Source organism: Lithobates pipiens, unplaced genomic scaffold, assembly GCF_037356315.1.
Source record: "Lithobates pipiens isolate NorthernLeopardFrog02 unplaced genomic scaffold, aLitPip1_a1.2 Scaffold_25, whole genome shotgun sequence".
In the NCBI taxonomy this organism is placed as follows: Eukaryota; Metazoa; Chordata; class Amphibia; order Anura; family Ranidae; genus Lithobates; species Lithobates pipiens.
Window position 1 is genome coordinate 156748707 of NW_027507787.1, and position 23747 is coordinate 156772453.

The window sequence follows — 23747 nt, forward strand, 5'->3', positions numbered from 1 at the left end:
ATAGTCCCTTCAATTGAGGGGCAGTTGGGAGCTATGAAAAACGGAGAATTTTTGATCCATCTATCAAGGTTCTTAATACACTCAGAGTTAATCTGTAAAAAGCTGAGCAGTGTACAACCAAAATAGCCTCATGGCCCTGTTATCTTGACGTGGAGATTTAGCAAGAGACATATTGCTCCTTAAAAGCAGAGTGTGCATGAGCTGTGTGGACGGGTGCGCCTGTGCTGACGTTACAGCTATTAGCAGCTTTCATTCACTGCTCCTTTCACACCAGCTGCTTGTCACTGACACCACTCAATGTTTTCAACTGGGAAATTACCAGAGGGCATATTGAAAATAAGCTGGGTACAGTGCTGGACTCAGAAATATAGAGGTTATGAAAGGATCACTCTCATCAAAATGATAACTGTATGTGGTTAATGCATTTAATGACAGTATTCCTTTTAATGATTCCTTTTTCTTTCACATATTTCCTGAAATTATATTTGACATAAATTGGCATGCAGACCCAGCTGTCCAGCAGATGTGACAGAGAAAGGGGTTGGGATAAATTAAATCACAGCTGAGGGTGCTTTCACCATTTACCTTTTTATGCACATTAATTGAATCTTATTTAACCACTTGCAGACCGGACCATTTTGCTGGTCAAAGACCAGACCACTTTTTGCGATTCGGCACTGCGTCGCTTTAACTGACAATTGCGCGGTCGTGCGACGTGGCTCCCAAACAAAATTGACATCCTTTTTTTCCCAGCTTTCTTTTGGTGGTATTTGATCACCTCTGCGATTTTTATTTTTTGCGCTATAAACAAAAATAGAGCGACAATTGTGACCCTTATCACTGCTAGGCCGGACCCTTATCACTGCTAGGCCGGATAAATCTGTTAAAAATGAAAATCCTGCCCAAATTTACCTACTTGCTTCGCCAATCTCCACATTGGATTCCTAAGTCCTTTTTCACCAGACTACATAGTCTCTTTGCCTCCTTTGTCTGGGGGACCCAGTCCCCCAGATACAGTTGGTCAACACTAGTACGCCCAACCTCCCAGGGGGGCCTGGCGTGTCCCGACCTACATAAATATTTCCTGGCCACCCAACTAGTCACTGCGGCCTGGTGGCTCACTCCAGATACGACAAACCCCGCCACCTTGGTCGAGGCGGCCGTGGTGAAGTCGTTGGAGGCGCTACAATTTTTACTTTTTCGTGGCCCAAAAGCCCCGTACCAGTTGACCCCCTCCATGCGCACTACACTTCGTGCTTGGAGGGTGGGACTTCAACTTGAGAAGTATCCTAAAAATGCAATTTCCCCGGCTGCCCCCTTGTGGTTAAACCCCACCTTAGAGCATTTTTACAATTTGCCTGAGCCACACGCTTGGACCAAATTCAACATTAAAAGGGTGGTCCAGGTGATCTCCAATCAATCTCTGGCCCCATTTCCTAAACTGATCTCTGATTTCAACACCCCTCAGAGTTATTTTTTTAGATACCTTCAACTTTCCCACGCCTTCAGTCACCAATTCTTCAACCCCCCGATCCAGATCATCCAATCCACCCTGGAGGACCTCCTCAGGTCTGGATGCGCACAAAAGCCCACCTCTCGCCTCTACTCTCATTTGGTGCTGACCTCCCTCCCCACTCTGGAAAAACTTAGGAACAAGTGGCTACACGACATACCTGACTTTGATAATGAGGATTGGGACGACGTATGGGACTTCCCTTTTAGATCCTTGGTCTCCCTGAGAGACCGCCTGATACAATTTAAAATGGTCCACCGTGCATATTTCACCCCGCATAGGCTGCACAAAATGAACCCCGCCTCCCCCCCCCGGCTGCTGGCGATGTGGAGCGATACCAGGTGACTTCACCCACATTTTTTGGACCTGCCCACCCATTGTTGACTACTGGAAAGAGATACTAAAGGTCATCTCACAGGTCACCACCATATCGCTCCAACCCTCCATGGCAATATGTGTACTGGGCCTGGTGGAGGAACTAGTTCCCACTGTGGCTAGCCGCACTCTGGTCGGACTGCTCCTCTTTTATGCCCGCAAAGCCATAGCCCTTAGCTGGCGTAAGCCCACTCCTCCTCCTCTATCTTTGTGGAAACAACTAGTTAACAGTAGCCTGCCCCTATACAAGGATTGTTACTCTAATAGGGGTTGCCCCCGCAAACATGTTAAGGTTTGGTCCAAATGGCTGGCTGATCCCTCCACAGCCTCTGACTTGCACCCTTCTTAACCTGATATTTTCCTCCAAAATAGGAACATGCAAGTGTGAATGTAATTGTATTTTGGTGGTGGATGCTCTGGGCCCACTGACGTCATCCTGCCCACAAATGCCACCTACGGGAACCATTATGAGGTCTCTGGCCCACTGTTATGATGCACGCAACTGTTTGCCTCTTCTCATGTCTCTGTAGATACCGAAGTCCACTCTAGGCGTGACCAATGTTTGTTGTTTGTTTTTTGTTCAATGGTTTAAAACTCAATAAACAGATTTTCAAAAAAAAAATAAAAAATAGAGCGACAATTGTGAAAAAAACTCATTATTTTTTACTTTTTGTTATAATAAATATCCCCCAAAAATATATAAAAAAACATTTTTTTCCCTCAGTTTAGGCCGATACGTATTCTTCTACATATTTTTGGTAAAAAAAATTGCAATAAGCGATTATTGATTGGTTTGCGCAAAAGTTATAGCGTTTACAAAATAGGGATAGTTTTATAGCATTTTTATTAATAATTTTTTATTATTTTTTTTTACTAGTAATGGCGGCGATCTGCGATTTTTATTGTGACTGCGACATTGTGGGGGACCCATCGGACATTTTTGACACATTTTTGGGGCCATTGTCATTTATACAGTAATCACTGCTATATAAATGCAGTGAGTCATTTAGTGTACACTGATCTCTGCTCCAATCACATGGAGCAGAGATCAGCGTCACTAGTTGCTAGGCAGAATGGAGAAATGTTGTTTATACAGCATTTCCTCCATTCGGCCGCTCCGTGAGACGATCGCGGGGATGCCCGCGGCGATCGAGTCCGCGGGTCCCGCGACCGGACTCACGGGGGTCCCGACCAGCGCGGGAGCGCGCCGCCGGCGGTGCACTCCCGATGGCAGGGCGGCATCGAATATTGGACGTACCTGTATGCCAATATGCCTGCCCGTGCCATTCTGTCGACGTACATCGTCGTGCGCTGGTCGGGAAGTGGTTAAAGTGATATTAAAGGCTTGTTTTTTTTTTCCAAAAAAATAACATGTTGTACTTACCTGCCCTGTGCAGTGGCTCCTCTCTCTTGACCCCACAGTGGGGCTGTGGCTCGGCCCCATCCCCTCTCTCTCCTCTTTAGCTCACTGGCGGTGATTGGCAGCTGCTGCCCCAGCCAATGAGGAATGAGAGATCCCAGAGAGCTGAAGCTCTCGTGCACATTGCTGGATTGCGATGAGGCTCAGGTAAGTATTAGAGGGGAGCTGTACACAAAAGGTTTTTTATCTTCATGCATAATGCATGAAGGTAAAAAAAAAACTTGAGTCTTTAGAACCACTTTAACCACTTCCCGACTGGTGCACACAGATGTACTTCGGCAGAATGGCATGGACAAGCAAATGGACGTACAGGTACCTCCCTTTAATTTTGCTGCCGTGCCATCACGTGCGCTCCGGCATGCACGCCTGTCGGGACCTCTGTGAGCACTGATTGCTGCATAAATGACAATGGTCCCAAAAATGTGTCAAAAATGTCCCATGTGTCCGCCATGTCGCAGTCACAAAAAAAATTGCTGATCGCCGCCATTACAAGTAAAAAAAATATTTTTTATAAAAATGCCTATTTTGTAAACGCTATAATTTTTGCACAAACCAATCAATAATCGCTTATTGTGATTTTTTTTTCCCCAAAAAATATCTAGAAGAATACGTATCGGCCTAAACTGAGGAAAAAAACATTTTTTTTATACATTTTTGGGGCATATTTATTATAGCAAAAAGTAATTTTTTTGTTTATAGCACAAAAAAAAAAAAATGGTAGGGGTGATCAAATACCACCAAAAGAAAGCTCTATTTGTGGGAAAAAAAGACATCAATTTTGTTTGGGAGCCACGTCGCGTGACTGTCAGAAAAAAAAAAAAGTTGTTCCACAGTGGGAACAATAGAAAAGGCAAAAAATACTACAGCTATTGAGGCTGTGGTCACTCAAAAGAATGGGAAAGCACGCAACATTCTGAGTGCGTGGGTAAAGAATACCCATCTTCACACAGGCAATTGCTCTCTAAATCCTCGTACACACAATCAGATTTTCCGATGAACATTCGTCCATTTTTTGTTGCATGCTAGTCTCATATCGAAAATGAAGAGGTTACTCACAATACGAAAATTTCTCGTACAACTGAATTTAACTTCAGAATTGATGTAATGTGTTAAATAGTTTTGTATGTGTTTACCTTCATTTCTGCGTAGTCTTGCTCTTACTTTTTTTTTTCGGACGAAAATCGGAAGTTGTGTTCACGTACGATTAAATTTTATAGTCTGCACATCCAGCTTTTGTCATACGAAAAATCCTAATCGACTGTTGAAAGCACTGTACTAACGAACCGAAAATCAGCAGATCGCTTGTTGGAAGAAATTTTACTTCCAATTTTTGTACCGTGTGTACGGGCCTTAAGCCTTGGGTGTTCCCCTCCTGGGTCCACTCTAGGATTCTCATGTGGGTATAGGAAATTGGTTGTGTGCAAAAAGATGCACATTGATGACATCACTTGGTCTAACATAAGGTATGCAATAAAGATGGAAAGTCATTCTTTATTTCAATGAAAAGAAATGTGAAAAAAAACAAGGACCTTCAGGTTTCTGTGTGTGTGTGTGTATATATATATATATATATATATATATATATATATATATATTATTCATTCGCTGTTATAACACACCTGAGTGGGCTCAGTTCGCATTCTCTGCACTCCGAACCTACCCTATTTAGAAGCTTCTGGCTCTGATCAGGTGCTTCAAAAAAAACTAATTCATGCATCCAGCATCCTGCAAGGGGCGAGGCGTATGAATAGGGAGGGGCGGCCCCTGCTTTCATTGACAGAAAACTGAAATCAGTAGTGCAGGAGGGTGGTTTTAGATCCTTAAATAAAAAAAAAAAGTTATTCATGAATAAGTACCTGAAGGTTCTTGTAGTGCACTCGACTCCGACAGTGAGAGGTTTTTGCTGCTTCTTCACTGGTGTAGAAGAGGCCACATAGTTTGCAGTAGAAGCCTGTTCTCGGAACCACGAATTCCACACCTTAAAAAAAAAAGATGAGATAAATTCTTCTAGAATTTAATAATATTACCATTTGTTTTGTCAAATTGTTCTAATCACAGGTAGCCCCTAGGTATTATTTTTCCGCTCTGGAACCTTGGTGCTGGTTGCTTTTCTGAGCAGGAAGGGCTGGTCTTGCAGAAGATCCAGTTGCAGGAGAGGTTAGTATACAATTGAGGGGAAGTGTTAGAATTGCCGGAAGGCTTGCTGTGTGGGGAACCTTAGGGTAACATTAGCTTGCTTCTTTAGGACTCTTTAATGGTTTTGTATTTTGAATGAATTTTTATTGTTATGTGCATTTTATACATGTTGCAGTGTGTTTTTTAACAATGCTGTAAGTTTGCATTTTCTGTATGTTTTGCCTTGTAGCGCTGGGATCCTCAGTTCAAATCCCAGCCAGGACACTATCTGCATTTTCTACCTGTGTGTCTGGGTATCATCTGGGTAATTCAGTTTTCTCCCACACTTCAAAGTCATCCTGCTAGGTTACTTGGCTCCTGTCTAAACTGTACATAGTATGTATGTGAGTTTTTGTTTGCATGTGAAATAGGAACCTTAGATTGTAAGCTCCACAAGGGCAGAAGCTGGCATGAATGTACAGTATCTAAAGGGCCATGTAAATTGTCAGTACTATATTAATGCCTATAATAAATAAAGATGGTAGAATGCTTTTTGCATGCAACTGGGTGCATTGTTATGCATGCTGAATGTACAGTATCTCACAAAAGTGAGTGCACCCCTCACATTTTTGTAAATATTTTATTATATCTTTTCATGTGACAACACTGAAGAAATTACACTTTGCTACAATGTACAGTAGTGAGTTTACAGCTTGTATAACAGTGTAAATTTGCTGTCCCCTCAAAATAATTCAACACAGCCATTAATGTCCAAGCGAAAATGTCCAAATTGGCCCAAAGTGTCAATATTTTGTGTGGCCACCATTAATTTCCAGAACTGTCTTAACCCACTTGTGCATGGAGTTCACCAGAGCTTCACAGGTTGCCACTGGAGTCCTCTTTTACTCCTCCATGACAGAGCTGGTGGATGTTAGAGACCTTGCGCTCCTCCACCTTTTGTTTGAGGATGCCCCACAGATGCTCAATAGGGTTTAGGTCTGGAGACATGCTTGGCCAGTCCATTACCTTTACCCTCAGCTTCTTTTACAAGGTAAGGGTCATCTTGGAGGTATGTTTGGGGTTATTATCATGTTGAAAAGATACTGCCCCGTGGCCCAGTGTCAGAAGTGAGGGTATCATGCTCTTCTTCAGTATGTCACAGTACATGTTGGCATTTGTGGTTCCCTCAATGAACTGCAGCTCTCCAGTGTTGGTAGCACTCATGTAGCCCTAGACCATGACAGTCCCACTACCATGCTTGACTGTAGGAAAGACACACTTGTCTCTGTACTCCTTACCTGGTTGCTACCACACACGCTTCACACCATCTGAACCAAATACGTTTATCTTGGTCTCAGACCACAGGACATGGTTCCAGTAATCCACGTCCTTAGTCTGCTTGTCTTCAGCAAACTGTTTGTGGACTTTCTTGTGCATCATCTTTAGAAGAGGCTTCCTTCTGGGACGACAGCCATGCAGACCAATTTGATGCAGTGTGCAGTATATGGTCTGAGCACTGTCAGGCTGATTCCTCCATCCCTCCAACCTCTGCAGCACTCATGCATCTATTTCTCGAAGACAACTTCTGAATATGACGCTGAGCATGTGCACTCAACTTCTCTGGTCGACCATGGCGAGGCCTGTTCTGAGAGGAACCTGAGCCGTTAAACCGCTGTTTAATCTTGGCCACTGTGCTGTGGCTCAGTTGCCAGGGTCTTGGCAATCTTCTTATAGACTAGGCCATCTTTACGTAGAGCGACAATTCTTTTTTCCAGATCCTCAGAGTTCTTTGTCATGAGGTGCCATGTTGAACTTCCAGTGACCAGTAAGAGAGAGTAAGTGAGATAACACCAAATGTAACAAACCTGTTCCCCATTCACACCTGAGTTTTTGTAACACTAACGAATCACATGACACCGGGGAGGGAAAATGTCTAATTGGGCCCAATTTGAACATTTTTACCTAAGGGTGTACTCACTTTTGTTGTCAGCGGTTTAGACAATAATGGCTGTGTGTTTGCCCTTGTACACACGGTCGGACATTCCGACGGAAAATGTCCGATCGGACAGTGTTGTCGGATAATCCGACCGTGTGTGGGCTCCATCGGACTGTTTCCGTCGGAATATCCGACCGACAAAGTTTTAGAGCTGGGCTATAAAATTTTCCGAAAACATGATCCAATAGAACTTTGTCCAATCGTTTGTAGAGAATTCCGATTGGACAAAGTGCCACGCATACTCAGATAAAATTCCTAGACCAAAGCTATTGGCTACTAGCCTGAACGTAGTCCCGTCGTAACGAAATAACGTCATCACGTTCTGAACGATTTTGAAGGGACAGCAAATTTACACTGTTATACAAGCTGTACACTCACTACTTTACATTGTAGCAAAGTGTCTTTTCTTCGGTGTTGCCACATGAAAAGATATAATAAAATATTTACAAAAATGTGAGGTGTGTACTCACTTTTGTGAGATACTGTATGTATAGTGCATTTATTGTTTATCTCTATCACTATTTATATACAACTCTAATTCCAATGATTTGCAAACCTCATAAAACCATATTTTAGTCACAATCAAATGTTTAGAGTGGAGTTCTGACGACCAATCCTTGTCCACTGCCCATCCTCTGTGAGTGTGCCAACGCAATATAGAGTGAAGCTTTGGAGATTGTCTGTGGAGCAGAGATCTGCCATTTTTTCACTAAAAGCCTATCACGACTTGCAAGGCGTATGCCTTCCCAAGTCTGTGAATTCCGGTAAGCCTCAATCCTATAGGTGTTGTTGCAGATAGAAAGTCTTCACTTCACCCAGAGCACTTTCCAGTGTCGTCTTTTGACCACGAGAAATTTTTGTCACCTTATTAAGACTATACTATCATCTATTTAAACAAGTGTGTTGTTTGTATTGAAGCCAACACATATATTTTTCAGTTTATCTACGACCTTTAACAGGATCACTCACCGGATATAATTCACAGTTTTCTGGACTACCCATCTTTATCCGTAATAGGATTTTTCACCATTCACTTTTTATAATTTGCACAAGTATAATTCACTTATGATATATAGCTTTTTATTTATATTCATATGTATATATTTATGTATCTGATTTTGATATTCATTGTGGATATTGCAAGATTTTCATAATTTATGCACATTAGCACTTTAGCGCAACATTTTTCTTTTCTTTTTTATTTTCCAATAACCGTTAGTCTCTCGGTAATGTTTGCTGCTTTTAAGTTTTAATCACAGCGCAGTATTTCTTCCACTTTCCACAATCAAATGTTTAAACTGAGAAAATGTACCATTTTAGGAAAAAAATAAGGTCATTTTGAGATTGATGGAAGCAACACGTCTCCAAAAATTTGGAACAGGGCAAAAAAAGCTGACAAAGTGGTATTAATGCGGAAGAGCTGGAAGAACATGCAACTAATTAGGTTAATTGGCAACAGGTCAGTAATATGATTAGGTATAAAAAAAGAGCATCTTAGAGAGTCAGAGTGTGTCAGAAGAAAAATCTGTGAAAAGCTATGTCTAAAAATTGCAAAACAATTTCAGATTAATGATGCCTGTGATCTTCGGGCCATCAGATGAAATGATTCTGTGATGGACTGAGGAACACTTCCAGTTCATTGTGCTATCCAAAAATGGAAGGTAAAGCTCTATCATCTGCAAATGATCCAGAAAACCTGCTGTCTTCTCTGGGCCAAGGCTCATTTAAAATGGTCTTTTGCAAAGTGGAAAACTATTCTGTTGTTAGATTAATTGAAATGTGACATTAATTTCGGCAATCATGAGTACTCTGGACTAAAGAGAAAGTGGCCTTCTGGCTTGTTATCAGTGCTCAGTTCAAAAGCCTGCATCTCTGATGGTATGGGGGAGCATTAGTGGGTATGGAATGGGCAGCTTGCACATCTGGAAAGGCACCATCAATACGGAAAGCTATATCCAGGTTTTAGAGCAGCATATGTTCCCATCCAGATGATATCTTTTTCAGGGAAGGCCTTGCATATTTCAGCTCACAGTCACTGCCTATTACTGTCGCAAGGGATGTTTACATCCCTTGTAACAGCAATAAAAGGGATCCAATTTTTATTTTTTTCAAAGGGACAGTTGTTAAAAAAAAATAAAAAATCTTTAAAGCACTCCTGTCCCCGTGTGGTCGCGCAGCAAAGAAACGCATACTTAAGTCGCACCCGCAAATTTAAATGGTGTTCAAATCGCACATGTGAGGTATCACCGTGATTGAGCAACAATTCTAGCACAAGAATTCTGAAACTCTAACCTAGTAACCGTTAAAATCTCTTAAAGCTTTGCCTATGGAGATTTTTAAGTACCGTAGTTTGTCGCCATTCCACGAGTATGCGCAATTTTCAACCGTAACATGTTTGCTATCTATTTACGTGGCATAACATCCTCTTTCACAATATACAAAAAAACCGAGCTAACTTTACTGCTTTTCTATTTTTTAATTCTAAAAAGTGTATTTTGTCCAAAAAAATTGCGTTTGAAAAACTGCTGCGCAAATACTGTGTAACATAAAATATTGTGACAACCACCATTTTATTCTCCAGAGTCTTTGTCCCTCGGACACAGCCCATCCCCCGATCTGTGACCGGCCGTGTCCAATCACAGCGGGTCACATGTACTGTGCCGTTACAGCGCTCATGCACGCGCCCTAGGCGCGTGCAGAGCGCCGACCGGGGACGCGGCTTGTCACCCTGACACAGCCCAACCCCGATTGCAGTAAAGAGCCAATGAAATTGATTGGAAACGTGAAACGTGATTGGACACAGCCAGTCACAGAATTTAAACAAACCGCAGTAACGAGATGTTACTGGTTTCTCCTCCTCACACATTGATCGTGTGTGAGGAGGAGATTGCGGTAACATCTCGTGACCGCCCAGTGTACACCAATCACAAACTGATTACCTCCCCAATAAAGAGGATCTGTCACCACCCATCAAAGTACCTGTCATCACCCATCACAGCCCATCTGAGTACCCGAGTACCTGTCAGCCCATCTGAGTACCCGAGTACCCGAGTACCTGTTCCAGCCCATCTGAGTACCCGAGTACCTGTCCCAGCCCATCTGAGTACCCGAGTACCTGTCCCAGCCCATCTGAGTACCCGAGTACCTTTCAGCCCATTTGAGTACCCGAGTACCTGTCCCAGCCCATCTGAGTACCTGTCAGCCCATCTGAGTACCCAAGTACCTATCACAGCCCATCTGAGTACCTGTCACAGTCCATCTGAGTATCCGAGTACCTGAGCACCTGTCAGCCCATCTGAGTGCCTGAGTACCTGTCCCAGCCCATCTATGTACCCGAGTACCTGTCCGAGCCCATCTGAGTACCTGTCCCAGTCCATCTGAGTACCCGAGTACCTGTCCCAGCCCATCTGAGTACCCGAGTACCTGTCCCAGCCCATCTGAGTACCCGAGTACCTGTCCCAGCCCATCTGAGTACCCGAGTACCTTTCAGCCCATCTGAGTACCCGAGTACCTGTCCCAGCCCATCTGAGTACCTGTCAGCCCATCTGAGTACCCGAGTACCTATCACAGCCCATCTGAGTACCTGTCACAGTCCATCTGAGTATCCGAGTACCTGAGCACCTGTCAGCCCATCTGAGTGCCTGAGTACCTGTCCCAGCCCATCTGAGTACCCGAGTACCTGTCCCAGCCCATCTGAGTACCTGTCCCAGTCCATCTGAGTACCCGAGTACCTGTCCCAGTCCATCTGAGTACCCGAGTACCTGTCACAGCCCATCTGAGTACCTGAGTACCTGTCACAGTCTATCCGAGTACCTGTCACAGTTCATCTGAGTACCCGAATGCCTATCGGCAGCCTGTCGAGTACCCGAGTACCGGTCACCAGCCCGTCGGAGTACCCGAGTACCTGTCACCAGCCCGTCGGAGTAACAGAGTACCTGTCACCAGCCCGTCGGTGTACCCGAGTACCTATTTGCAGCCCATGCCTCATAGAATACACATTGGGGTGTTTGCTTTCCAAAATGGGGTCATTTTGTGGGTAATTCCATTGTCCTTGTGCTCCAGGACCTTCAAAAGTGTGATAGGTAGGAACGAAATGAAATGTGTCATTTATGCTCCTAGAATGCCTGAAGGTACCACTTCCATGTTGGACCTCTGTATATGGCCAGGCTGTGTAAAAGTCACACACATGTGGTATCGCAATACTCAGGAGGAGTAGCAGAATGTGTTTTGGGGTGTAATTTTTGCTATATACATGCTATGTGTTAGAAATAGCTTATAAATGGACAACTTTGTGTAAAAAAAAAAAAAAAAGATTTTAATTTTCTTTCCACGTTTTCTGAAGACTAAGCGTTCAAAAGACTCATAATGCTTCATAGAATATATTTTGGGGTGTTTGTTTTCCAAAATGGGGTAATTTCGTGGGTAATTCCATTGTCCTGCTGCTCCGGGGCCTTCCCAAATGTAATAGGTCGTTAGGAAATTAGAGGTGTCATTTATGCTCCTAGAACACCTGACGGCGCTCCCTGCATGTTGGGCCTCTGTATGTGGACACGCTGTGTAAAAGTCACACACATGTGGTATCACCATACTCACAATGAGTAGCAGAATGTATTTTGGGGTGCAATTTTTTCTATACACATGCTTTGAGTTAGAAATATCTTAAAAACTGACCACTTTGTGTAAAAAAAAAATATGTTTTAATTTTCTTTCCACGTATTCCGAAGACTTGTGGAAAAAAATTAACTGTTCAAAAGACTCATTGAGCCTCATAGAATATACTTTGGGGTGTCTGCTTTCCAAAATGGGGTCATTTTGTGGGTAATTCTAGTGTCCTTGTGCTCCAGGGCCTTCACAAATGTAATAGGTCATTAGGAAATTAGAGGTGTCATTTATGCTCCTAGAACCCCTGACTGTGCTCCCTGCATGTTGGACCTCTCTGTGTGGCCAGCCTGTGTAAAAGTCCCATACATGTGATATCGCCATACTCGGAAGTTGCAGAATGTATTTTGGGGTGTAATTGAAAGTATGCATATGCTGTGTATGAGAAATAACTTGTTATTATGACAATTTTGTAAAAACAAAACAAAAAAAAAACCTTCTTTTTCCCAAGAATTGTGGGAAAAAATTACAACTTCAAAAGACTCACCATGCCTCTTACAAAATACCTTGGACTTTCTACTTTTCAAAAAGGGGTCATTTGGGGGGGGGGGGGGTATTTGTACTTTCCTGACATTTCAGAGCCTCAAGAAATGATGATTTAGATACATAGCTTGTAGACTCTATAACTTTCAAAGAGACTAAATAATATCCACTAATTTGGTTTATTTTTACCGAAGAGATGTAGCCGTATAAATTTTGGCCCAAATTTATGAAAAAAAAATGACTTATTTGCAAAATTTTATTATAGAAACTAAAAAAAAGTGTTTTTGCTCTTTTTTCACTCATGTTGCAAAAAATAAAAAACCCAGTGGTGATTAAATACCACCAAAAGAAAGCTCTATTTGTATGAAAAAAAATTATAAAAATTTTGTTTGGGTACAGTGTTGCATGACTGAGTAACTGCCATTCAAAGTGTGAGAGTGCTGAAAGCTAAAAATTGGTCTGGTAAGGAAGGTGTATACCGTAAATGCCCTGTATTGAAGTGGTTAAATAATGTTCTCTACTGCCGTTGGTTGCCCTGTTGGGAAGATTTTGCTTATTTTCAGTGACCACATGGCAAATGAGGGAAAATCTCTCAAATAGGTACATAACTAAACAGAGTTTCTAATCCGTCCCCACTCTATTTAGAACAACAAAAGTTTTGGTTGGAACTGTGCTGAACCATAGGTTTACTTTGTTTTCACCCAGTTTACATAGAATTGATAGCAATGTGGGTGTGCTTGTTCTTTTCAGCAAATGGGCTATATCCATATACATTTTATTACTCATTATTTAAGTGTGGAACTGACTTTGCATTACTAATTTACAGCACTGCTCTTCTCTGTCTCATCATTTCTTGAGTAAACACATTTAAGTGCAGCATACATACCCAGAGGGATGTTCAGCTCAGCAAACACATTGTCCTGCTCCCAGGAAGGTAGAGAATGAATTTCTTTTGTTTCCATTTTTGGTGCATCTGGGGATTTCACTTCTGATGATAGAAAATCATTTCAATTAGACATCAGGTAGGAACATTTAAACTAAATATTTTCTCTACTGTAATTCTATTTGGACAGTGCTAATTGGCCCTGTGCTGATCACATGGAAGAAAAAAAAAAACTCTCTAGCAATACACACCAAACTGAGCGTGTGCAGATTGTCCCCTGGCTCTGTATTATAAGGAAATATATTGGCAGCAGTGGAAGGAAAAGAGGTTTAGAGAAGACAGGATCAAACAGCCTTTTTACACAATGCAGAGGATTAACCCCTTAGGTTTCACAGTGAGTATAACAAGAATGCTTTACTGCATATACAGACTGATTTTACTGTTGTGGGTTTAGTAACACTTTAAGTGTGACCCCCTCCCACACACAGCTCCCTATTGGATGTTAAAGACTGAGTTAACCTTTTCCAGAAAATAGCCTATGCAGTCAAGGGGCCCCAGTCAATATTAAAAATGGTGCAGCTTTGTAAAATGTTCATTAATTTTGTTGTCATACCTGTAGGCCATTTAGGTCCCCCCAAATGCCTGGCTCAAAATCTCCCAGTTAGCAACCCCCACATCTCGCCATCTGGCTAGGATTAGAAAACCATTGGATGCTCAGTCCCAGCATTTTAGGATGGAAAACCAATCATTTTCACATTCTAGCAACATACCAGGATGTGGGAGAGGGAGCTTTAGAGCCAGGATTCCAGAGGGCCCAAATGGCCTACAGGTATGATAATATTACAGAATATTTTTCATATGTTTTTTTATAGATCTACTGGGGCCCCTAGAATGCATAAAATATTTTCTGCAAAAGGTATACTTAGCCTCACAGGACACTCCTAGCGAGCTGAGGAAACAATTTCAGGTTTACATATGAGAACGTTTCAGGTTTAGGGGATCTCGGAGCTCTCTACAAGCACACAATGCCACTAAAGTTGAGCCTTATGCCTCATGAGTTCATGCTGTTTAGACTGTGTCCCCTGAGTTCATTTAAATGCACTATTTTCATGTTTACCCTAAGTGTTTAACCACAATGTATTTATTACCCACCCCAGATACATCCTAATTGAGTCTCCTAATATAGATGTGAGACAGGCTGGCTCATCAAATGTGGCCTAAAGAGAGGTGAAAAATACCCCAGGAATAGGATAACTGGACTGGAATAAAGTGGAAGCTCTCCGGAAAAGAGATCAGACTAAAGTTCAGCTGTTTTTTTCAGTCCATCAGTGAGAAACAATCTAAAGTGAGCAGGCATGTCTAATAGGGTGGTGTAAAAGATGGTCATTTACTGCACCAAATATAGAGCACTCAGGATTAATCATTCAGATTACAGCCTGGGAATAACTCATACACCCCCCCAGACCACTAAGCAATCCAAAAACTAGCTAATTATTAATATATATATGTTTTCATATATTATAACACAGCCTCAAAACCTGCAGATCTGGTCTGTGTGTGTTAAGCCGCGTACACACGGGCGGACTGTCTGGCCAACTTAGTCCGTCAGACAATCCGACGGACAGTCCGTCCTACTTTCGAATGAACGGACTTGACCACACACGGATGAACAACAGTCCTTCGAAAGCTTGCGCAATGACATGTACAGCACGTATGACGGGACTAGAAATAGGAAGTCCAAGACAGAGCAATGCAACCTTTCGCCGTGTAAATCCTTTCTGAGCATGCGCCATACTTAGTCCGTCGAACTAGCCTACTCCCGAGCGGACTGTCCGCTGAAACCAAAGTTGGACGGACAATATTACGGAAATTCCGAAATACTTAGTCCGCCAGACTGCACGCTGAAAAAGTCAGCTGAAGCCCACACACGAGCGGACTGTCCGCTGAAATGTGTTTCGACGGACTAAGTTGGCCAGACAGTCCGCCCGTGTGTACGCGGCTTTAGATGCATTTGCACTTTTACATTTTACACACAGCCAGAGTTGAAATGAACTATTTAAAGTTAACTGAAAGATGGAGATCAGCTTTAAAGCAGTAGTAAAGCCATTCGAAAAAAAAAGTCCCCCTCCAAGGTAATATCGTAATGTGCTAGTATGCATTGCATGGAAGACTTACCTTAAAACAAAACCCTCCAGTGGCACACTGTCACCGATGACAGGGCTTCCATCTTCATCCGGACTTTCTTCCTGGTTCATGGGATCAAACCATTTGAATGACCGAACCATGAAGATGTCACTCCCACGCATGTGCGTAGGAGTCAGGGCCATGGAACAAAGATCTCAAGGAATGGCATGAGTATGTCCTTCCTTCAAAGTGCATGCACCGGTGATGTCACCAGCTGCCAAACAAGCAGATATCTCCTAAACGCTGCACGTTTAAGAGATATTCATTTTACCTACAGGTAACCTTATTGTAAGCTTACCTGTAGGTAAAGGTCACACAGCAGAGTTTGCTACTGCTTTAACCCCTTGCCGCCGAGCGTACGCAGATGTGCGTACTCGGCTTCCGGGGATTATACCGGGATGATGCCCGCACCTGCAGGCATCATCCCGGTACCGTTTTTTAGAGCGGGCGATTATGCCAGAGGAGCGGGAGGGGAGCACAGATCGCACATCCGCCGCTTCCAACAGCTAGGGAGGGACTGGAATGAATTGTAAACACGGAAGCGACGCAGCCAATGGCGCCGGATTTAAAAAGAGATACACTATTCAGAATCGCCGAAAACGATTTTCAAAAAAACAATTTATTAATTTTAAAATAAATAAGAATTTTTTTTTTAAAAGCGCCCCCAGTCGCCGCGAGCTTGCGCAGCAAAGAAAACGCATACGGAAGTCGCACCCGCATATGTAAACGTTGTTCAAATCACACGTGAGGTATCGCCGCGATCGCCAGAGTGAGAGCAATAATTCTCGCACTAGACCTCCTCTGTAACTCTAACCTGGTAACCGGATTTTTTTTTTAAAGCGCTGCCTATTGAGATTTTTAGGTACCGTAGTTTGTCGTCATTCCACGAGTGCGTACAATTATAAATTGTGACATGTTTGGTATCCATTTACTCGGCGTAACATTATCTTTCACATTTTGCAAACAAAATTGGGCTAATTTTACTGTTTCGTTTTTTTAAAATTCATGAAAGTGCCCCTTTTCCCACAAAGTTGCGTTTAAAACACTGTTGCGCAAATACCGTGTGACATAAAATATTGCAACAATCGCAGTTTTATTCTCTAGAGTCTCTGCTTAAAAAATATATATAAGTAATTTTCTAGCAAAAAATATGTATTTTAACTTGTAAACACCAAATGTCAAAAATATGCTTAGTCATGAAAGGGTTAAACTCACACCAGCCTGACAATAGATTGCAAAACAATAGGATCTACAAAATGGGGTTGATTTACTAAAACTGGAGCACTCAGAATCTGGTGCAGCTGTGCAAGGTAGCCAATCAGCTTCTAACTTCAACTTCTTTTATTAACCACTTCCGTACTGGAAGGATTTACCCACTTCCTGACTAGGCCATTTTTTGCGATACAGCCATGCGTTACTTTAACTGACAATTGCGCAGTTGTGCGACGTTGTACTCAAACAAAATTGATGTTCTTTTTTTTCCCCCCCACAAATAGAGCTTTCTTTTGGTGGTATTTGATCACCTCTGCGATTTTTAATGTTTTGCTTTTTGAAAAATATTTTAACTTTCTGCTATAATATATATGTATCCCAAAAAATATAAAAAAACAAATGTATTCATCAGTTCAGGCCAATATGTATTCTGCAACATATTTTTAGTAAAAAAGAAAATCGATTTTTAGCGGGACTGCGACAAATCTGACCCTAAGTTACACTTTTTGGTGACCAGTGACACCAATACAGTGATCAGTGATATAAAAATGCATTGATCACTGTATAAATGGCACTGGCAGGGAAGGGGTTACCACTAGTGGTGATCAAAGTGTTAAAGAGGAGGGCCGGTTTAAAAAAAAAAAAAATTAAAAGTCAGCAGCTGCAAACACTGTAGCTGCTGACTTAATAAGCACACTTACCTGTCCAGGGCGCCCACGATGTCGGCCACCCGAGGCTGACCCGTCCCTCGGCTCTCGGGTCCCGGCGCCGCCATTTTAGCTAAGGAAAACAGACAGTGGAGCCTTGCGGCTTCACTGCCCGTTTCCTACTGCGCATGCGCGAGTCTCGCAGCGCTTTGTGAATGGGGCGCGCTGTGTTCTGGGACACGCAGTTCCCAGAACACAGCGTGACCCATTACTCAGAAGACGCCGCATGGAGGAGAGAAGACAGAAGATCTCAGTGGAGGAGGAAGAGGCAGATTAGGATGATGTGCCTAGCAACAGGCATTTCTGGTCAGTTAAAAAAAAAAAAATCATTTTTTTTTCTGATTTTTTTTTCTAATTTTTAATGTTTTTTTTTTTTCAGGGTGGCCCTCCACTTTAAGTGTTCCCTAGGGAGGTGCTTTCTAACTGTCAGGGGGATGGGCTCAGTGGGAGTAGATTGCTGTTCCTGATCACTAGGAACAGCTGATTTCTCTCTCCTTCCCTGTCAGAATGGGGATCCGCCTTGTTTACAAAGGCAGATCCAGATTCTGGCTCTTTCTCGTGATCATGTGTGGCTGGCGGACATCGCCCTCGGGCAAGCTCCTACAAAAGCCAGTGCAGGAATCGACGTACCGGTACGGCAGTTTGCGCAGCCGAGCCAAATTGCCGCAGCATAACTCCGGCGGCTGGTCGGCAAATGGTTAAAGTGTTTATAAAGTCTCTCAAGGTTTTTTACCTTAATGCATTGAGGTGAAGAACCTTCTATGCTGCAGCTCTCCCCAGACCCCCCCTTTTTCTTATCTAAATCCCGATCCAATAAAGCGCTGTGCAGAGCGCTTGGAGAGATTGATGGCAGCAGGAGCCATTTTCTCCCCCTGCTGTCAATCAAATCCAGTGACATGGGAGCGGGGCCAAGTCCCGCTGTCTGTGTCAATGGATGCAGCAGTGGGACCCAGGAGTGCGCCCGCATGGGTGCCTTCAGGGAAAGCAGCTCTCCCTGGGGCACCCGATGAAGGGGAGGGGCCAGGAGTGCTGGTGGGGTACCCCAGAGGAAGAGGATTGGGGCCGCTCTGTGCAAAACCCTTGCACAGAGCAGGTAAGTATAACATGTTCGTTATTTTTAGTAACAAAAAAAAAAAAAAAAACCTTTACACCCTTTTAAGTTTTGCCAAAATTTTTTAGTAAATAAGCCCCAATGTTGTCAATTTGGGAATTCTACATGAACATTTTACATGTATTTATGTGACAGCAATACCTATATTCATTATAACAAAGAATGCATTTCAGGTTTATTGGTACTTTTTATGTTAGATGATTGTAGATGATTATGCTAATCTCAGGTAACATACAACAAATGTTTATGCTGCTCAGAACTGATAATATGATCACTTTGCCAATAACATACCAGATATTGAACTCTCGCTCTCTCTTTTATTACATATTTCCTCCTGGATGTGTGCGTCCATCATGGTCGTGTTGCTGTTTGCCTCAGAGTCTGTTCTCTTACAAAAATCTAAAGCACTCTTTTCTGTGTACTCGGGAGTCTGAGGGTCAATAGTGTGCCCCTGGCTCTGTCTAGCAGGTTCTTTGTCTGAGAGTCTGTTGGGACTTTTGCCACTTTCATCCATTGGGTCACCTTTGTCTTCAGAATTCACAGTGACATCAGGAGCATTTGCAGCTGTCTCACCGCAGCTACTGTCAGGGCTTGCACTCTCTGTCAGAGATACACATCTCATTACCACAGAGGAACACACACTCCTGGTTCTCTCACTGTATCTGCACTGTAAATCCACAGCGTCAATTCCATGTGCACACATCTGAACGCAGTTGTCACTGTCCTTTTGGACCACTGGAACAATTTCTTCAAGCTCAGTGATGTCAGGTTCTATTATCAGATCCTCCTCTCCAACTTCATCTACTGTCACAAGTTCCTCCATGTTTGCTGGGTACCAGCTCTCTCCTTCCAGCTCACTTCCACTTTCCCAGTCTTGCTCCTGTGTAATGGTACAGATTTCATGTTAGCAGTCAGTTACAAATTGCCAACACATTAACCTTTTTCCAACTTAGCTAATAAAGATTTTTGAAATGTGATACCACCAGGAGATTACACAGCAACTAGACTTCTAAATTTTAGAAAAAGACACGATTTGAGCATACTAACAATGTCAAAACCACCCAATGGGTGGCCTATGTTCTGTCACGTTCACACGGAAGGTGGTGCACTGTCTTATGGATCACACAGAAGGAATACAATTTTAAAACATACCTAAACCCAAGCACAAAAATGAAATATATTGACGCTTTCCAGTCCTTAGATGTGGTGGATTCATAGTTACATAGTAGGTGAGGTTGAAAAAAAGACACAAGTCCATCAAGTCCAACCTATGTGTGTGATTATATGTCAGTATTACATTGTATATCCCTGTATGTTGTGGTTGTTCATGTCCTTATCTAATAGTTTTTGAAACTATCGATGCCCCCCGCTGATACCACCGCCTGTGGAAGGGAATTCCACCTCCTTGCCATTCTTACAGTAAAGAACCCTCTACGTAGTTTAAGGTTAAACCTCTTTTCTTCTAATTTTAATGAGTGGCCAAGTGTCTTGTTAAACTCCTTCTGCGAAAAAGTTTTATCCCTATTGTGGGGTCACCGGTACGGTATTTTTAAATTGAAATCATATCCCCTCTCAAGGGTCGCTTCTACAGAGAGAATAAGTTCAGTGCTCGCAACCTTTCCTCATAACTAACATCTTCCAGACCCTTTATTAGCTTTGTTGCCCTTATTTATACTCGCTCCATTTCCAGTACATCCTTCCTGAGGACTGGTGCCTAGAACTGGACAGCATACTCTAGGTGCGGCCAGACCAGAATCTTGTAGAGCGGGAGAATTATAATTTTATCTCTGGAGTTAATCCCTTTTTTAATGCATGCCAATATTCTGTTTGCTTTGTTAGCAGCAGCTTGGCATTGCATGCCATTGCTGAGCCTATCATCTACAAGGACCCCCAGGTCCTTGTTCATCCTAGATTCCCCCAGAGGTTCTCCCCCCTTGTGTATAGATTGCATTCATATTTTTGCCACCCAAATGCATTATTTTACATTTTTCTACATTAAATCTCATTTGCCATCTAGTTGCCCACCTCATTATTTTGTTCAGATCTTTTTGCAAGGTTTCCACATCCTGCGGAGAAGTTATTGCCAAGCTTAGCTTAGTATCGTCCGCAGGTCGTTTATGAACAAATTAAATAGGATTGGTCCCAGCACAGAACCCTGGGGGATGCATTTGTTTTTTATTTTTTGTTTTTTCCTTTATTTGCACCTGCTGATCCTCCTGCCAGTAACACATTGTAGCAGTGTTGTCACCCATGAACAAAAGTGTTTAGGACTAGAGAACGCCCCCCGCCCCCTCTGTGTATTTTCATAACATAGAGGAGAGGTGTTCTGTAGTCCACAGAGAGACTTATAAGCAATGCTAACTGAACAATGAGTTATCAGCTCACAAGATATCAGCATCAACATGCTCCTTCTAGCGTTCAGTGTCCATATGCTTCCCCTAGTGACACCTAATCCAAGGTAGGTGGCTCGAGTCGCAGCGCAGCACCATATTTAGACTGTCAATAATTGTATGCTTTATCAAGAGGACTGTTAGCACATTTCAATTCATCAATGCATCTTATCACAGACAGTGTACTGGTGGTGGCATTTGTATATAGGTTGGTGGGGTATGAATCCTGCAAGGATTCTCCTCTCGAATAGATATTGGTAGCATCCAAGGAAGTGCTCAGACATAGTGAGGGACATGGCCTGTGGACATTGACATAAATGGTGAAAAAGCACTGGTTGCAGGTATACATTTTACTGTCTCTGTGTGAAAAGGGCCACAAAAAGTACCCCAACAATATAAGACAGTGCTCACCATTTTTGAGTGAATTGCATTTTATATGAATTATAAGATAATAATATCTTTCCGTATTTAGTAACAATCTCAACTATCAAAAAGATAGCTTGTAATATACAGATTTGATAGTTACAGATCATATTAGAATGGTGCTTACCCAAGAACTGCACATGCATTATTTGCACAACTGTTCCATGATCTGAAGATGTCAAAAGAGACATGCATCCATTGGAAAAACAACTTTCAGCTCTATTGATGATTTTTTTTGGTCATATGTGTCCGTGGAAAACTAATATTAACCACTCTACTTAAAAAAATAATGAAGATATTTAATTTTTTGGGTGAAAATTATGTCTTTAACACTTTTATTAGGAGTAATTACAGTATGTGTATTGTGCATTATACAGTAAACATACCTTGCACTTTCGAAACTATCAATATCGTGTTGAAAGAAATTCATATATACAGTAGGTGGAAATAAACTACTTCAGATGTCTACAGTCTACAATGATTGCAATATGACTGTAGTAAATTATAAATGTCCTGTTATGCCTGTACATCAGCAAAATTATTTGCAGCAAGATTTATAGCTAGTGCCAGAGAGTCTTAAGTATAGTCTTGCTTTAAGGTCTATATGGTAATGCTTCAAGCAGTCTGTTAGGCTTAGGAAATATTAATCCCCAACCATTAAATCTGGCGCAGCATTGTCAGGTCTGGCTGTTTAATAATCTGTATATCTGTGCCCTAAAGGAATTTCAGTGCTGCCATCGTAGCTACTGTCCGTGCTTACCAGACCATTTTGACTGCCCACATAGATACTGATAGTGTCTCCATCTGACCGTTAGCTCATGTTTAGAAAGAAATGGAGCTGGAGGTAGTCCCAGAACATTTTCTGAGAAACAAACATTCATTAAACACAAACGGATCATATACCATTTGCTACCTGAGGAAGGTGAATAGACTACAAGGTCTCCTTAGAACTTTGATCCATATATAAAATTATTTAGGAATGCAGACTGCAGAAAGAGGCTTATAAGCCCGGTCATATGTCTCTGTGAGTTAATATTGCCAAGGGAAGTCATGCAAAGTAATTAATACATGCAGAAAACATGTAAAAAAAACTGTGCAAAGCAAAGCTACAAGACAAGGTCAACGCAGGGCAATTTCCTTACACAACAGCTATGCAAACCAGTGTCAACTATATATCAAATTCGACTGCTCCAGATGAAATAACATAGGCTGGGACACAAGTCAACGGATCATTTTCATCAATGGGTACACTTCTTTTTTTAGGACCTAAATGCTTAAGTTCATGCAATACCATCTCTTAATGACTGCTGGTTTAACACGGCAAATTGTTGATTTATTATTAGATTAAAGAGCATGTTAGTAGCGCTGCTAAAGGCTTGTAAGATTAAATGAAGGGATCAGAAGGGCCAAAGCCTTAATGTTTATATTTTAGTCGGCATACCATGCTTTGTATTGAGTTTATTCAATAGGATAGAGGTAAATATCCCCTTCAGTGAGAGCCTAGCAGAGACATAATGGCAATAATAGCAAAGCATTGATACATTTATTTGATTAACATTATTATATGATCTTTGTGAGTGTCACAATCCGGAAGTGAATAATAACACTTATAATATGGACAATCAATACCTAGATACATTTTTGCTCACTGCAGAGTGAAAGGACTTTGCTCACATTCTATCACTTGGTGGTGCTAGTTGGTTGGAATGCGAGAGGTATATAATAGTAGCTGCCTACAACGGGTATAAATGATCAGTTCAGTATATCCTCTCAGAGCGTGTAGTGTAAGCTTGCCCTTTAATAGTTGTTATCGATATTGATAAATTAGGCTTTTACACAAAAAAATCAGTCTGTGAGATAATATTTATAAGCTGAGTTATAGAAAAGGACGCAAAGTCTGGAGACTGTGGACTATTAATAAAAGATCAAATGGATGGTTTAACTGCTATTTTGTCAATTTGCTCTGTTAAATTGTTTTTATTTTTTTTTTTTATAAATGTGAACATTTACAAACAAAATATGTTATACTTATCTGCTCTGTTTGAATGGTTTTGCACAAAACAGCCTCTTCTCGGATCCCCTGCCAGCCCTCCTGGCTCCCAAACTGAGTGCCTCCATAGAAATCTGCTTGTTCTGTGGGTGTTTTATTTTTTATTTATAAGCAGTATGAACACATTATGGCCGTACCACTGATTTATAAATGTTCAACCTTCTGTTTATTACAGGGGTTTAGTTTTCACACATTTGCAAATACATGCAGAAGCTGAGGAGCCACT

General features: G+C 42.0%; 1 protein-coding gene across 3 annotated transcripts in view; it reads right to left on the reverse strand.

Moving 5' to 3' along the window:
* RBM20 (RNA binding motif protein 20) overlaps positions 1-23747 on the reverse strand; it is a 412580-nt gene that overhangs the window by 17342 nt on the left and 371491 nt on the right. For all 3 annotated transcript variants that reach the window (XM_077455058.1, XM_077455059.1, XM_077455060.1), the window contains exons 11-13: positions 18950-19538; positions 13448-13549; positions 5165-5286 (exon numbers count right to left, since the gene is read on the reverse strand). In XM_077455058.1, the coding sequence (XP_077311184.1) occupies positions 5165-5286; positions 13448-13549; positions 18950-19538 (813 nt within the window). The remainder of the gene's footprint in view (positions 1-5164; positions 5287-13447; positions 13550-18949; positions 19539-23747) is intronic.